Genomic DNA, 16,427 nt, shown 5'->3' with positions numbered 1-16,427 from the left:
GGTAGTATCTCATCAAGACTGAAAGGCAGTAACAGCTTCCATTCTCTGAAATGATTTACTGTTCAAACAGCCCAGTAATGACATTTCTGATAGAGAAATTAGACTGCAGTCACTGTCTGGCTTTAGTGAAATTAAGTCCTTAATTGATGGCAGGAAGGATGAAAAAGGTCTCTTGCCTCAGTACTGCCAATGGCTCTGACTTTAGGGAGGTCTAAATATGGCCATGTTCGAGCTAAGGCAATCCACGCAATTAGTGGCATTTGTTTTGAATGCACACGTTTAGCAGTTTTGCAATGTGTTGGTGACAAGCTCTTTTCTTAAATGTCATGCAAGAGTATAACATTAATCACTTGAATGTGCCGATCTTTAGGAGTGGGGAAAAAAGTCACCTTATGCAAGCTGGATGAATCACTGGCCCCTTTTTTAGAGTGTTACCTGATGAAAACCTTGGAACAAATCAGTTTGTAGGGGTAAATCAATTGCATACTTCAAAACATCAAGCTGGCCAGGAATCAGTGCTGTCCATGGTGCTGAAATCATTCCCATGTTCACTCATTCAGTATTAACGATATGACATAATTTAGACCATAGTGAGCAGTGAACATAGATTCTGTAAACTAATTTTGTGTCGTCACTGACAAGTACAGTGTCATCCTGCTGTTATTTTGGCTATTTATAAGATTTGTAATGGGATTGTTACAAAAAGTAGTGCACATGCCATGAACACTTAACTTTTTGACCGAACTACAAAGTGCAGAAAATTCACTCCCTGAGACCATCATAGAAACCATAAACCCTGGTCATTGCATTTATATTTTCAAATGTATTTAGACAAAGTACTTCACAATCTGCCCGTAATTCCCCAGGACTGGCCACTGGGAGCAACTGGGGTTCAGTAATGCAATTAATGGACCCCATTTAGCTTCAGAGCCACAGCCGCCCTGTCAACAGCAACTGAGTACCACCACAGCAACGAACACCAAACAACATAAAATCAAAAAACAACTACCCATAATTAACCTCTGTTAAATATTTTACCACTAAATACTTGATTACCACTTCAACAGTGATTGATGTGAACATGCAGCAGTTTGGGGTACAGAAGTCACCTGCACGCTTTACTACAATGTTTTTTTGAACCCCTCTGACTCTATGAGGCAATGGATTTGGAGGCAGTGCCAGAGGTCTGCAGCAAATGCTCTTTATTCAATGCACTGTGGCCGCTGGGGGCATTCAGTTTGTACAGTGAGGAGATAGTCCTGTATTAAAATGGATTCCCTGAATGTGAGCCAGCAAATATTATGCCACACATGCTGCCATTAAACAATGCCGTTCCTTTAGGCTTACAACAGCAAATTTCAATTATGCATATCTGCCATCTTTTTTCTCCCAGGAGGAGGTAAATAAACATGCAAATAGACAAACGACATTTAATCCAACTAAAAATGATTTCACAAACACAACCCAAGGTTATCATGCCTATTGCACTCTCCATGTACTGTATGTACAGCAGCCTTTGAATGCACCACATGCTTTTTATGTACAGTATATGCCTCCATGTGCACACATTTGTCTGCATGTTTCCTGGGAATTCTTTGGTGGATTGATCTATTGTCTCCCATAATCCCATGTTTTGCAGATGGGATGTGCTAACCCCCTCCATGCGTCTGTGCCTCTTTTTTCCTGTCCTCCTGTATCGGCAGACTGGCAAACAGATGATCGTCCTTTGAACCCATTACTCAGCCTGATCCTCTTATCATAACCAACCTTCCTGAGTCTCTAATTTGGGGTCTGCCAAAGTCTGCTCTGTGTACAATGTGGCTTTAGTCTCTGTCCTGCTGTGTTTTTTCAATGCTGGTGCGAGGGAGGGAAGTCAAAAGGAGAAAGAAAGAGAGAGAGAGAGGGAGAAGGGTAGAGTGAGGGATTGTCTGCACACATTTGCACACCTGTCTCCGGGGATATTCCACCAATCTGAAATAAGACAAGTCTGTGGGAGGGTCAGTATTCTGGGAACACAGTGAACGACTCATAAAGGCTATATCTCCAGCTACCTACTCCCCACACCTTTCCAAGGCACAGCTCATCCTTTCTCTTCTCTCTTTCTCACTCTGTCTATGTCCTGCTAATATCACAGTCCCACATGAGTAGAAGCATGTTGTTTAGTAAATTACACTGTGGGGGGGTTTGGTCAGTCAAAGGCGATCAGAATGTCCCCCATCAGCAGTGCCTTTGTGCAGTAGCCCACCACTGTAGGGAATACATCACACTGCCTCATTGTTTTATGGCAGCATATCAAACGCTGAAGTAAAACAATAGGAGGAATGATGCATCCTCACCATCCATCGAGGGTATACATGATGTAAACAAATAGCCGTCTTCATTTACATCATAATTGCCTCCTGTCTCATTTTGTTATTCCATTACTGTCAATGAGAAGGTCACTATACGATGATCTATAGCCACGACTGTGAGCACAATTCACACATTCAGTTCATCCAGTGTACGTATATATGCACACATACATGATTTACACACAGAGGATCATACACATGCACAGAGAATACTGAGGGAGCTCTTACACTGAGCAGGGAATCAATTACTCACTGAGCTGCATATTTTGGGGGATCAAAGGATCACACACCTTTGTGGGCTTGTGTGCTGGGGCATGTACTATAAATGTACCAGTTAACGAATACCTCAGTCTGACACATCAGAAAAACAAATGCAGATTTACATTCCCCCAAAGAACATTTTAGACACTTACATCAGAAATACCCTGAAAGGCACAGAAACATGTAGAACTGGCTGCACATTTTTTTCTATTACTTTTGCAATCAGATGAAATATATGCTGTATCCCTGAAATGAAACAAGGGACAAAAACAGATGTTTTACAACTCCTTAAAAGGATTTCATTCAGGTGAATTTGCATGGAAAAGGAAGGATTTATTGAGAAACCCACTTTTTTTAATCTTCCACAAGTAAAATTGCATGTAAAGCTACAAAGTTTTGGAGGAAGTCTGACAGTTTTTATCAAGAAAGTATTTGGTTTGGTGGTAAATAAAATTGATATTGTTCAAGATACAACTGTTTGTGACTAAATTTTGATTTTATTTCAACTTGGGTATTTTATGCATCTTTTAGGACGTGCCATGTCAGAGAGAAACAAAGTGCAAATTAAAATGAGATATTCTTTTTTCCTGTACTGCTTGCTCTTACAAAATTAGTGCTGAAATGATGGTAAAGAGGAATGAGTTGTTCGTAAAGTTGTGACTTATCTATTGCCTCTCCTTACAAAATATTTTAATGTATATTTTCAAATGTTTATGTATGTTGTGTGTTTGAAAATAATGGGACAATTCTCGGGTGCCAATATATGTACCCAAAACTCGAGCAGCATTTTGAGAAAATAAGAAGAGAAATCCATGCATCAGAGCATTTCTTACAAGAGGCATTCTGACATTTACATTTTTCTCCTTTTCTGTGTTGCAGAGACATTTTGTGACCATTGCATTATGCAAACTTTGCATTGCTCTGCGGTTCTTTATTTTTTCTATTGAATCTCAGTGGCATTTAAACTCACCGCAGGGGTCGGCTGCATCCTGCCAAAGGGAAGTGCAAAAACAGAGTATGAGGGAATCAATGTGCAAGGGCTTGTGTGAGAAAGTCCTATTGTGTGTCTAGCAAATAGCAGGTTGAAAGCTTGTGCATGTTTGTCTGTGAGAGGACACAAGAAATTGCATGTGTGCGCGTCTGTGTAGTTTTGTGCGTGGGCGAGCCCTACTAACTTTAACGCATTCACATAATATACTTCTTAACTCTTACATGACACATTCAGAGATACGGAGCCAAACGCTTGCCAGCTGTTCAAGTGATACTGACACAATGTATTTTACCAGCACGCTGGCAGAAGTGTGGAAGTCTGATCAGGTCTGTTATTCAGTCGTTGCTCCAAATGGCAGCGAGAGGAAGCAGTTTGTAAATTTTTGAAAAATGCACATTGCACAGCCCTGTTTACTAACCCGGCTAGCCTGCACTGCTTGATGCCGTAGCATAGCAGACAGATTAGAGAGGCAAACAAACCAACATCTGCGAGCCCAGATTCCTCTGTACAGAGCACTTACGTTCTGATTGATGTGGCAAAAAGCGAGCAACGAGTCAGTCCAATGAAGAATTCATTAATACAAATTATTCTATTAATGCCCTTTTTGTCGCTTTGACGCTTGCCACAATTTAAAACGTAGGCATGCCTTTTAAGAGCGGGTTCCTGAAACACTAATGAGACCATACTGAGACTCTTTCATTCTCTGCTCATGCAGCACCCAGAAATGCATATTACCCACCCACTGTCACTTAGCTGAATGCTTTCAGTGTCCAAAGAGGACGTAATATCATGCTCCTGCTGTCTAAAGTCAAACTGGGGGTGGAGGAATATTATTTCTATTTAGTGTGTATGGAATTGATGGATCTTCAAGTCTTTAACAAGGCATACCCGAAGGACAGTGTCACAATGATGTACACAAATGAAGGAAGATTTTAATGGGGAGATTTTCATTTAATCAAACAAACCAACAAGAACATTATTTGAAAGCTGATGTTAAGATTAAGGAGGAATTCCATGACATGCTTTCCCATAGAGCAGTTGTGACGCTTCATTATTGAATGTCCTATTACTCAATTTAAATTAAAAAAATGTTAAGGTCATTAATGGAATGATTTAGAGATATATTTGAAATGAAATGAAATGGCCATCATTGGCCTAACTCACTCCTAGGGTCCCAAGGACATAAGGTCATGGCATTTTTTTTAAGTTTAAATGAACTGAATATTGGAACAGAGCTTTTTATTTTTTCTAAATATATATAGTCTACAGTTAATAACTGATTGCATAATAAGCCTTATTACAGCCTAGCTTTAGTGGATTAGTACTCATTGCACTGGCTGGATCACTCTATTTCTCCCTCTAATTTTAGTCTGTGGCTGTAACGTCCTTTTTCTTTCACCTCTGGCAGTTGTGGGTCTCCCTTGAAAATGAGATGATAGACCTCAAAGGGTTTATCCTAGGAGTAATAAATTTCTCTAATATCACTGGCGCTTTTGTGTCACTTGCCATTTAGTGGAGTGATATCATGGCCCTGCAAATGCTATATGTGGTAAAACTTTGTATTAAATTAGATACTTTTGCTCTATGGTTCAAAGAAAATGCAACCAAAGACCAAGACCCGTTGCTGTGGGTCACTATGCATTGGATGTATCAATTTATTTAGCAAAAAGAACATACTGTATGGCATTGTAAATGAGCCCTGACATGTTGAGTGAAAGCTTTATATAGCACAGGCACTTAGAGACAGCTATGCCATTGCTCTGAGCTGTGCTTTAGGCACGGACGGCAAGGAGACAAAACAGTAAGCAACATCACACTGAGAGATCACAGGTTCAGTTCGCGCATCTGCCAAGTGTCCTGCTGGTACATCGTGTTTCTACATCATATCTTATTGTATTTATTTCAGTATTTATAACTAAAAGTTTCTCTCTCTGTTCATTTGTCCTGTGATGTTACTGATGCTGTTTCTGTTCCTGATGTAAATGCATGTAAATGTAGTACTACCAAGCTTTTAGGCGTAAGTTAAACATAAAGAATGACATATCCTGCAGGAAGTGGAGGCGGTAGGGGTGTGTAACACCTCCACCCTAAGGGACAGCAAGTGGTTAGGGGAGGCTATATATATGCATGATAAGTAGATGTTTTCTTTCTGCTGTGTTACATTGCATTGCTCCCGTTCCCTGTCACCTGTGATGTCTTTTGATTTTTTTTTTAATTATCGTGAGCAGGGCAAGCTTTCCTGATGGTTCCAACAGTGTTTTTGTCGGTGTTGTTCTGTTGTGGCAGGAAGGATTGGACAGGTTTACAGCCTGTGACAGCCTCTGCAGCTTGAAAGAAATATTTAAGTTTGAATGCAGTATGCAACCAAGAGCAGCACTTTAGAAGTTTAGCATTGTCCTGAGTGACAACTCCATGCAATGCCTTACTAAATATTTTAAAACCATGGTGTTCATATTGTCAAATAGTTTGACTTACATAACATAATAAGGTACTGTCAAGATGTGACATTGTATGGACCCCAAATGGAACTGTTTTGCATAGAAATTTTGCAGTAAGTTCAATAACATATCGATCATGCATTTGACGTTTAAGCTATGAAAAATCAGTCCCATGGCTATGTGCAGTACCAAAGACATGCATACTGTTTGCTTAATAAAAAAAGTTAAGAATAAAAACACAGTAAATTCTCAAATAAAGGACTGGGACATTTCTTTTGCTTTAAATGCATAGACACCCAGGCCTTTATTTGGAACAGGCTTATATCAGAGACATAGTATTGTTTCAAATTTCACCTGCTTCCCAGTTAATGCAAACTTAAGATTTCTCCCATGTTCACCCATTGTCTTGGTAAATTCACTATAATGTACATTTCCACAGCACTAATTCCTAACTGATTTGTCCTGGCCACGACACAAAAAATTCATTTTCGTATGAATTTTCACAGTATATTTTGCCTAAGTTTCTGAGACTCCTTACCCTTTTGAGAATGATGATCCCCTCTTGGTTGTGTTCATTGGTAGTGATGTCAAACATGGTGCCTCCATCTCCGGGCACAATGGTGTACTCTACTTCTGCATTTTTGCCGATGTCCAAGTCATGGGCTTTGATTCTACCAACGGCAGATCCCACGGCAGAAGATTCAGGAACTCTTAGGTGAAAGAAACCTGTCAACAAACAAATATCATACTGGATTCAGACTGGCTCATTTATTATCATCACTTGACATCAGATGGAAAACACTGAGCTCTTCACATCCTCTGTCCTTTATGTAGTCTCTCACCCACCCGAGGATGTCTTATCCACCCACAGGCAAACAGCTGATATGCTGCTGTCTGAAGTCAGCCCTGCAGCTATAGGCATGACATTATTCAATTTTGACGTGTTTGGACATCAAGGCTGCTCAGTCCCTTGTAATTGGCTGGCTCAACCTGTAAGATCAACAAACACAAGAGCTCAGGGCCTTTGATATTCCCAACAGCAGAAATCACTGCTCAGGACTTGGGTAGAAATCTACAAACAAACAGTTTGTGTTGATTGATTGTCACTTACACCTGATAAAAGGTGGAAATTAATCATTTTCTGTGTTTCCCTTCACTCTCTGAGATGGCTAGCTGTTTGAACAATGGTATCTGCTTGAGCCAGAGAAATGAAAACCTTACTGTTGTACTACAAATCTAGTGCAAACACCTGGTGGCATCATGGAGATGCCATGGGCAATTCTGCAACACTTTAATAGTGTCAATATTATTGTGAGGACTTGGAATGCTTTGGAGTAATTACGCCTCACATTCTGTACCCAGAGCTGTTTCAGTTCAAGAAATGTCAGGAAATGTGACATTCATTTTGAAGATTCATTTTAAAACTGCTGCTATGTCAAAAGTTACACAATATTCATTTGGGACAATTCATCCAGACTGTATAATCACTGTAGCACTGGTGCCAGACCTCTTGGCCAGCTTCACTGTTTTGTTTACAGTACGTCATTATTGACACATTCTTCCATTTGATGAAACAAATTCCTCACAGATCTCTCTGCTGCAAAGATCTCTCTCTCAAAAAAAGATTTCGTTTTTTTTTCCGTTTTTTTGCTGTTATATATACAACAAATCCTTGAACTAACTTGAACTTGAGTTTAAGAATGAAAACGATGTGCCAGAGAGAGTAGAATATATGAGTCTCTTAGAAACTCCTTCTGAGGATAGTGCTACTTGGCACAGAATGGCATCAAACTTGGAGATGGATGCACTTGAACATAAATGCCTACAATAAGCCAGGGTGTCAGATACTAGGCACCAGAAGGGTGAAAAGGGATGCTGCTTGGCAGGAGGATATGTCTTTTTCCTGGTGGAGGACCAAAATAAACAAAAGCAAAACTCCAGTTTCTGCCTAGACTATTGGAAAATATTGCATGAAATGTTGCTATACATTGAAATGTTTAATACCCTACTCTACGTTGTGCTACGCAATGAGGCACTAGTACTGCTGTTCTATATGCATTACTGCACTCCCTGTTATTTGTTATCCCTCAATTTTACTGTGGATCTTGGTTTTTTCCTCAGTGTTGATCCTAGGATTGAGAAAAGGGAGCTGGGACATATGGATGAATTAAGGTGCTATAATTTCAATAAATAATCAAGTACTTTCAAGGGCATGCATTCATTTTAAAAGTCTTTGAAGGTTCATGTCCTTTCAAGGATAGGACAAGAACGTTTCTTTATGTTAGCTCGAGTGCCAAGAGAAATTAACAAACAGCTGTTACAGTATATGGCACCCTCAGTGGGTTAACAAGCTTCTAGTATAATTCAGCAAAGCCATGTGCAGGTATATACACTGCTATTAGTCATGACCATTCCAGGCTTTGCAGTTGCAACCACATCTGGTGCCATCACAGAGGTTCATTCAGGGGATTGACGGTTTACAAATACTTAATCTATAATAACTATGGAGGAAAAAAGGGATTTCTGAAAAAGACAGATGTGGGATGGATCCATGCAGCAATATTCATAAGTAAACTGAATCATCTGACACATTTTTTACCTGTAAGCCCTCTTTAGATGGAAAAGAGAAGAAGACAAAGACAGGATTTAGGACAGGGCAGAGGAGCCGCCATACTTGGCCCAAACCTCTGTGCTGTGACAGCATTATGGAAATATCATCTTTTCCTTGCAGCCAAAGGAGCTTGACCGTCTGACTGCCTGTATTTACATTCAGAGGAGACCATTCGGTGTCACTGCAAAGTACCTGAAGAGACTGCACCAATACAGAGCAGGATATTTGCTTTCCTGTCATACACTTGCTGTTTTGGAATCAAATACATTTTGCACACAGTTTAATATTTATGCTTGTATGTATATATAGAGAAGCATTCACAGATCATCAATGTGTTTACAGCACAGTGTTTTTTTTTCAGCTTGGCTTTTTACATGACCTGGTGAACGGCACAATCAAATTAATCTGGTTTAGCAGCTTATACAAAATACCGGATAAAATACAGTGTTTAAATACAGTGACTCAATCCCTGGTGCAGCACCATCGTCAGCTCAGACCTGATCTAAATATAGAAGGATGCCCCCATGAGCAAAATAACACCAATCCTGGTTTATTTGCCAGGAGTAATAGCTGTAGATGCAATCATGCTAAATAAATAGGTCTTTGCTTACGACAGCGTATAATGACAAATAATGAAAACCAATTACAAAGAGCAGGCATAATGAATACCCCCAGCCCTGTTGTAATTGCATGGTGTTTATTTTGTTATAATAAAATGTGTGAACCTGCATATGGTCATCTGCCTTATTATTATTATTATTTTTTAAGGAAAGTTGGTGTTAATAAATAGATATTATATTTAATAGCCTATTATCTGCAAAGGACACTCACTTTTGGAGAACCTGGGTGGATTATCGTTGACATCACTGAGGGTGATGTTGACGGTGGTGGTCCCCGCCAGGCCCCCCAGCTGGCCCCCCATATCCTTGGCCTGGATTAATACCTGGTACTGTTCCTTCACCTCTCTGTCCATATTTGGCAAGGCTGTCTTTATGACCCCTGGTGTACAGCAAGAGTGATGAGAAATACAGATAATACAAGGAGTGAGAAACAGAGGAAGAAGTGAAGATAGTGAGATTTAGAGAACGATAAGCCAAACATATTTGATGCAAGATTCACAATTTACCTCAAAATGCACAAATTTATTTTTGCCTAAAAAGCTCACTTCACATTAAGAAGCTGTACATGTGCTTCTGACCAAGGCCGAAATAGAGGTCATTTCACAAACTGGAGACACTTGACATTCAAAAGGGAACTCTGGTGAAGCCATATAATGATCCACTTGAGGATCAGAGACCCTGAGATCAGAGAGCGTTTGTACTGCAGATTAATAGCTAGGTCAGTGGGAGGTTGGCAGGCTAAAAGGAAGCAGGCAGCATAGGTGGCTCTGCATGTTTTCCTTCCTCTTACTCCATTTAATATGGCAAGGATGTCCCATTTGATCCGCAGACCCCTAACATATGTGAATCCAAAATCCAAGATGTTCATTTTTGACGGTTCTGCCATCTTTTTAGAAGAAGAGGGATGTGCGACTCTGAGCGGGATAATTCTATGGCATGCGTGGAGATTTTCATGTGTTGTTGTTGTCCACCTCCTGTTGCTCACCTTTTTCCTCCCAGTGTTTGTTCCCCTGTTGATGTGCATTTGGAGATAGATGCCGGCCCAGCAGGGCAAACATTTACTTTAACAGTTTGATTTTTTCCAGCATCAGTTTGAAAAACAGTCACAGTATGCGCTCTGTAAAGCTCTCGGATGAGCGGCATAATCAGCAACAGATTCCACCGCATCTGCCTGTGTGATATGTATGAACCTATTTTCATATGCTTTGAACTGTCCCAGATAGTAAGCCAACAGCAGCCCACTACCGGCAAACGCTGTCGGTATGAAGGTATTTCAGATTTAGAGCAGTCATCTGCCATACCCTGCCTGCTGCCACTCTACAACCTTTTTACTGCCATTTTCCTCCTATGACACCATCCGCCTACACCAGCAAAGTGCAGGTATAAATAATGTGGAAATAACTAAATAACAATGTTAAGAATAAAAAAATGACACTTGGGTGTTTTTTGGTGATCTTAATTCAAGCTAAATGCTATAGCTGTTCCGCTGGCTAACTATACATAACAACACTGACTACTATCCTTGCAGCAAAGATTCAGAAAGCCACTGGAGTCACTGATTATGACACTCACAGTTTGTGGGTTCACCTGACATTTTGATATGTTGCAAAAAGGGGTGCCATTCCTCCAACCCAGCAACAGCCATATTTAGAGCTACTGCACTTAAAAAAGAATTGTGCATTTGACATTTTTTTTATCCAGCTCTCTCTGAAGCAAATCTCCTGAATGTTTACCTTATATTTTAATACTTTTTTGATATTATGAAATGCTTGATACTGGTGCTGCTTGTGTTTGCTACAATTGACCCTTTATTTCACACCTGTCAAATAAATAAGTGACTGTCTTTATTTGAGAGCATGTGTCCTTTTGTGGTCCACTGATTTGTGGAGTGGCTCATGGGTCATTTCTTGAACCTGTTTTATTCCCATGATATATGCTTGCACTGGTCCACTATATATCACAAACACTCAATCTTACATATCATTCAAGACTAATGGCCTAGATAACCTTATTTCACTGCCTAGCTGCCATCGCCAGGTGCACGTTCAACAGGGGTACATATTTTCAGACAATTTTTACTCACATATTCAGACTAAAAATGTAAAGATGTTTGTGAATTTTGCATGGACTGAATCCGTATTTTGTCACAAAAATCAGCAAAGATAAGTTATTTACCTGTTTTAGGGTCAACAGAGAAGTATGGCTGGCCATGGAGAATGCTGTATACCACTCTGGCACTGTTTCCATAGGTGGGGTCATCTGCATCTGTGGCTGTCACTTGTGTCACATACGTCCCTGTGGAAAAGAGTGGGAAAACATATTGACTTTGACTTAATTTGTTTTCTCGTGAGACTGAAATCCAAACTCTTTAAAGTTCATCAGTTTATCGAACAATCTCACCTGACACTAATGAATGATGAATCACAACTGAGAACAGCTACAGCTAATACTGAACAGTCAAAGTCCCTGATGGAGTGCAATAAGGAGGGGGGTGGAAGAGAACGGATGTGTTGGGATGTTGTTCACTTTTCCTGTTGTATGTTTTCATTTGCACATTTTTAGCATTGATAAGTAGGAAAGGGTAAAAATGCTCTTGTACAACCATTCATTAAACAATGCTACCATTAAGAAAACAAAGAGCCATGGCAAGAATAGTATTAGGATGGCAGTCTTCCAAACTCCTGCAGTAAGAGGGACAGAATAATTACTTGTTGGAGGTTTGGCTCATCCCCCTTAACTAGCTGGCAATGAAAACACTATTCCATTAACACAGTCCTTATTTACCATCCATTTAAATTCAACAGATTCAATCCAAAGTTTCCAGTTTGAGAAGAACAACCGACAAAAAATATATATTTTGTAACTCCAAGACACAAGCCTGGTGTGTTTGGACAGATGGGCAGAATCTTTAGAAAGAGTGCTTGCAGACAGGTTGACATGGATGTCTTCACAGGCAGACAGCTCTGTGCTCATATGTCCATGTATCAATCATATACCTACATCTGGCTATCTTAAAAACATGCTGTGTAAAATATTTTCAGCTGCAGGATTTGTGAAACAGAAAACACTGACCAAAGGGACAGCATTTTTACATGGTCATTTTACATTCTGGTAAGCTCGTAGCTGCCTGTAAAGAACTTGTTGTATATTAAATAGGCTTTGCAGTCTGAGCAGATGGTAACAATGGCATTAAAACATTAGGTGAGAGAGATTAGTGTCTCAGTCCTTCCTAACAAAGCCACACATCCCTGATTAGACATACCGGAGAAGGACTGCATCATGTTCAACACGGAAATACAATAGATGAGATAATGCATGAACACCTTTTCAGTTCAGCAAAAGAGAGGGAATCTGCAGCTTGAAGAGCTCTGGTGTTGTGAATGTCTGAAAGCCTTTCAATATGGCTTACACCATCGCATTTCCACACAACAGAGGCAACAGCCTTTACCCTGGGTGTGAGACAATAAATATGTTGAATAAATTCTATTCACGGAATTATGGAAATTCAGGAGTGTGATAAAGAACTAGGTGGAAAAAATGGCTTCAAAGGTCACTGCTGGTAAGCATGGCAGGAGACTGCAGACCATCTTTACACAATATAGATTATCTATCTGACTTCATTAAATATTCTTTAAATTACAATACTCGTCACATCATCGCAATGTTGTTGTTGAAAACAAGGCGGAGGAAACCAATTAACATAGCACAATATACAATGCACGCAAAATTTAACATTCAAATGTGAAGAGAAGGAGAGAAGCATTAGTGCAATCAAAAGATTGATCCGATTAGGGAAGGACTTATGTGGTGTCACATGTCTGATATTAACAATTTGAAAGGCACATTTCTTGACAAGAAGTGAAATCAACAAATTAATCCAGACATTTTGTGGTAATTACATTTTTTTCAGGGAACTCTCTGAACTACTTATTTTTCTCCTTTTTTTTAAAAAATCTGACTTTCTTTAAATGATTCAGGGACAAGATAATTGCTAACAACTCCAAGGGAATCCAGATTATTGCCATGAGTGATTTTATGTTTGGCCATAGATTGGTCTCCATTGACAGCCATGATTGCACAGCATATTTATGTTCAGCATTTGTCTCTTTTAGCTTTTGCTCTGTTAACATAAAAGATTGATAAAGACTTGGCGTTGGAAGAGTTGGTTTTGATCTCCCACAGTGTGAACACCCTCTGAATTCTTTTTTCACTTCTACCACACCTTGTGGGGGGGCTGTTAAAAACTTGCTGAATTCTCAGCAAAGGTATTACTGATGGTGGTGCCACTCTGCATATTTCTACAGCAATTATCAGTGTTAGAGTCTCTATGGTTTTGAGTTACAGTGAAGGTTATTTCTGCACCCACAGGTTATTTAGCCTTGTTTTACAATAAGTCAGAATTGTTCATTTGGCTCACTGTAAGTGCACATTTTGTGGTTCCACTGTTTGGGTCTAGCAGGATTCCTCCCTCATCTGTATTGTTTCTGCTGTTTTCCCCTCCTGAGTGTGTCTTGTTTGTCTCTCTCTGTTTGTGTGTATGGTTCTTCACTCTACTCTTCCTCAGATTTTCCCATAGTGGTGCGAAATTCGGTTGACCCTCCTACTTCTCTGCCATTGCCTTTTGCTGTCTTTGAACCTGCCTAAGCCTATTTTACCTGTGCTTCAGGTCCATTACCTCCTGCCTTCCTGCTTTGCCTGCTACGCTGTGATCCCCGTCAGTCTTCCAGTGTTCTTCCTGAATATTCCACTCATTGCCTGACCTGCTACACTGTTTGCCTCTGATTCTCAATACACAATCCGGCCAGCGCTGCTCCATCACTCCAGATTTGACATAGCAGCCAGTAATGTCATCATATACTTTTAAATGCAGAAATTACCTGTGGGGGTAGTCTATTGTAAATGTTTTTTTGTGTGTTGTTTTTTTAACATTGCTATTAATTTAACAAATACAATATACAAAATACCAGATTGCACAGGAAGATCTCATTATGAGAAGCAACACTCGGCCTGTGAACAGTTATACTTAACAGGCCGTTGTCTAATGTCCCAAGTCTGAAAAAATTACCCTGATGATGTCATCGGGGTTATTTCACTGATGATTTTGCTGATGTCATCAGGGCATTTCAGTTAGGGCTTCACATTTACAGCAAAAAGCCTGTGCATGGATTTTCAAAGATGTTGACATTTATCAGGTAATGAGCATCAATGAAAGATGCTCATTATAGTTCATATGGGAAATGTATTCAGAATTTTTGGGTTATGACTCATACTAATGAAGAAATGTCAAGATATCTTTACATGGATGTCCTTAATATAACAAACTTAAACGCATGCAGAAACACAGATAACGGAGTGAAGTGACTGCTGCTTTAATTTGACCATTTTTATTGAATCTGTCTCTGACAAGCATGTACGAGCAGGTATCCATCCATAGTAACTGAACATCCAAGTGATCATTTTAAATTACTTTCGTACACTGACCGGCATCAAATTAAATTATAATCAGAAATAAATAAAGTATGTATCTTATAATAACAGGAAGGTAGCATATTGAATCAATTGGTAAATTCACTTGAGAAATGATAACATTCATTCTGTGGGTGTTTTTTTTAAAACTAATTTAAAGCTAATCTCTGTACTCAGCTTCCATGGTCACACTAGATGGGTTTTTGATAAACTTGAAAGCTTCTATGATTCCACAGTATACAGTTGCAGAGCAGATTATGATTTAGTGTGTTCACTGGGGCTAGGTTATGTTGTTCCTGCTTTCTACCCATCCCCTAGAGACTGCTGATTTTGGAGTTTTGAGGGCTTCATTGCCATTCACATCAAGAGGAACCATTCTGCCAGTGAATTACCTTGATCTGTTCTCCCTAGGGGTTGGGGGTGGGGAGGGAGGTTGGTGTATAAAGACAAAACTGTGAAATATTCTCAGGGCACACCAAGAATAACTGGTTCTCTGAAATGTCAAAATCTGTTGAGAGGAACAGCTTTGCCCCTCTGGTTGTACCTGTGATGCTCCTGAAACTTAACTTTTGTGTTCTGTAGTTCAAGAGTAGAAAACAAAGCCCTCAGTGCTAAGAATTCTAATTAATTAAGGAAAGTTCTGGCTTCCTTATCTTTAGAGGATTAGAACAAGAACAAGTCACTGCAGATGGTCACTTACCTACTGGCGACATCTCAGGGACACTGGCCCTATATGGTCCCTCCAGGAACTTTGGCTCATTGTCGTTGATGTCTTGAACCTTGATTACAAATTCAGATTCAGGCTCTAAGGGCCTATTGGTGTTGATGTCAACAGCCTGGGCGCGCAGGGTGTAGTAAGGCTTCTCCTCCCTGTCAAGACTCCTTAAGGCATGAATGTCCCCCGTTGTTTGGTCAATTGTGAAAATGGAGCCAGCACCGTCCCCCGAGAGAGTGTACTTCACCGCACTGTCCCCTTTATCGAGGTCAGTGTGCAGCTGAAAGACAAAAGAGGAAAAAGACAGGTTGAGTGCAAACATTGGCACAGATAATGATTCATTGAAAGCACTGGGGAAGAGCTGTCAAAGAACACTATTTCACAAAGACAGTCAAGGAAACTGACTGCGCATCAAAGAGCAAATTCATGTCTCTGCAAAAAACTGCAAAACACTAAGTCATGAGAAAAATAAAATGATGGTACTTTCAGAACGTTTCACAGATTAATGAGGCTAAATCTCTCATAAATAATGTATTCTCTCAGTGCAATTACGCTGCAGTGATAGCTCTTCAACATCGTGGAGCCATTTCCATTCAAGCATGACTCAAAAATCTTCTCTTATGTGAAATAGGAGAAAGAAGTTTTTCAAAAAATGGCAAAAGATCAGACTGTGAAAATGAGAGGTAAATACTGCACAATTGTAGATGCCTTCATCTGACAGTGGAGGTCTGGACCAGGTGACTCTCAGTACAGTTGCAAAACATCACCACTCGAGCCACAGAACATCTTTGTTAATATAGATCCAGGGCCACTGCAGCTCTCTTTGTACAAGACAAACACATTCTGGGCTGGTGGCAGAAAGCTTATTGACATAGTTATGTTTACCTCCCTGGGGAGATCAGTCATACAATTCAAAGCCTTTTAAATATTTAAGGCTCTAATGCAACATGATCACCACCACACATGGATATGGA

General features: G+C 39.9%; 1 protein-coding gene across 1 annotated transcript in view; it reads right to left on the bottom strand.

Moving 5' to 3' along the window:
- Positions 1 to 16,427, bottom strand: part of LOC121623723 (cadherin-12-like) — a 56,951-nt gene that overhangs the window by 24,305 nt on the left and 16,219 nt on the right. The window contains exons 2-5 of the mRNA XM_041961138.1: positions 15,439 to 15,733; positions 11,448 to 11,567; positions 9,484 to 9,651; positions 6,580 to 6,767 (exon numbers count right to left, since the gene is read on the bottom strand). Coding sequence (XP_041817072.1) covers positions 6,580 to 6,767; positions 9,484 to 9,651; positions 11,448 to 11,567; positions 15,439 to 15,733 — 771 coding nt within the window. The remainder of the gene's footprint in view (positions 1 to 6,579; positions 6,768 to 9,483; positions 9,652 to 11,447; positions 11,568 to 15,438; positions 15,734 to 16,427) is intronic.

This window comes from Chelmon rostratus, chromosome 20 (assembly GCF_017976325.1).
Source record: "Chelmon rostratus isolate fCheRos1 chromosome 20, fCheRos1.pri, whole genome shotgun sequence".
NCBI classification, from domain to species: domain Eukaryota; kingdom Metazoa; phylum Chordata; class Actinopteri; order Chaetodontiformes; family Chaetodontidae; genus Chelmon; species Chelmon rostratus.
Note: the sequence above shows the minus strand (reverse complement) of the source record. Positions and strands in the feature narration are given on the sequence as shown.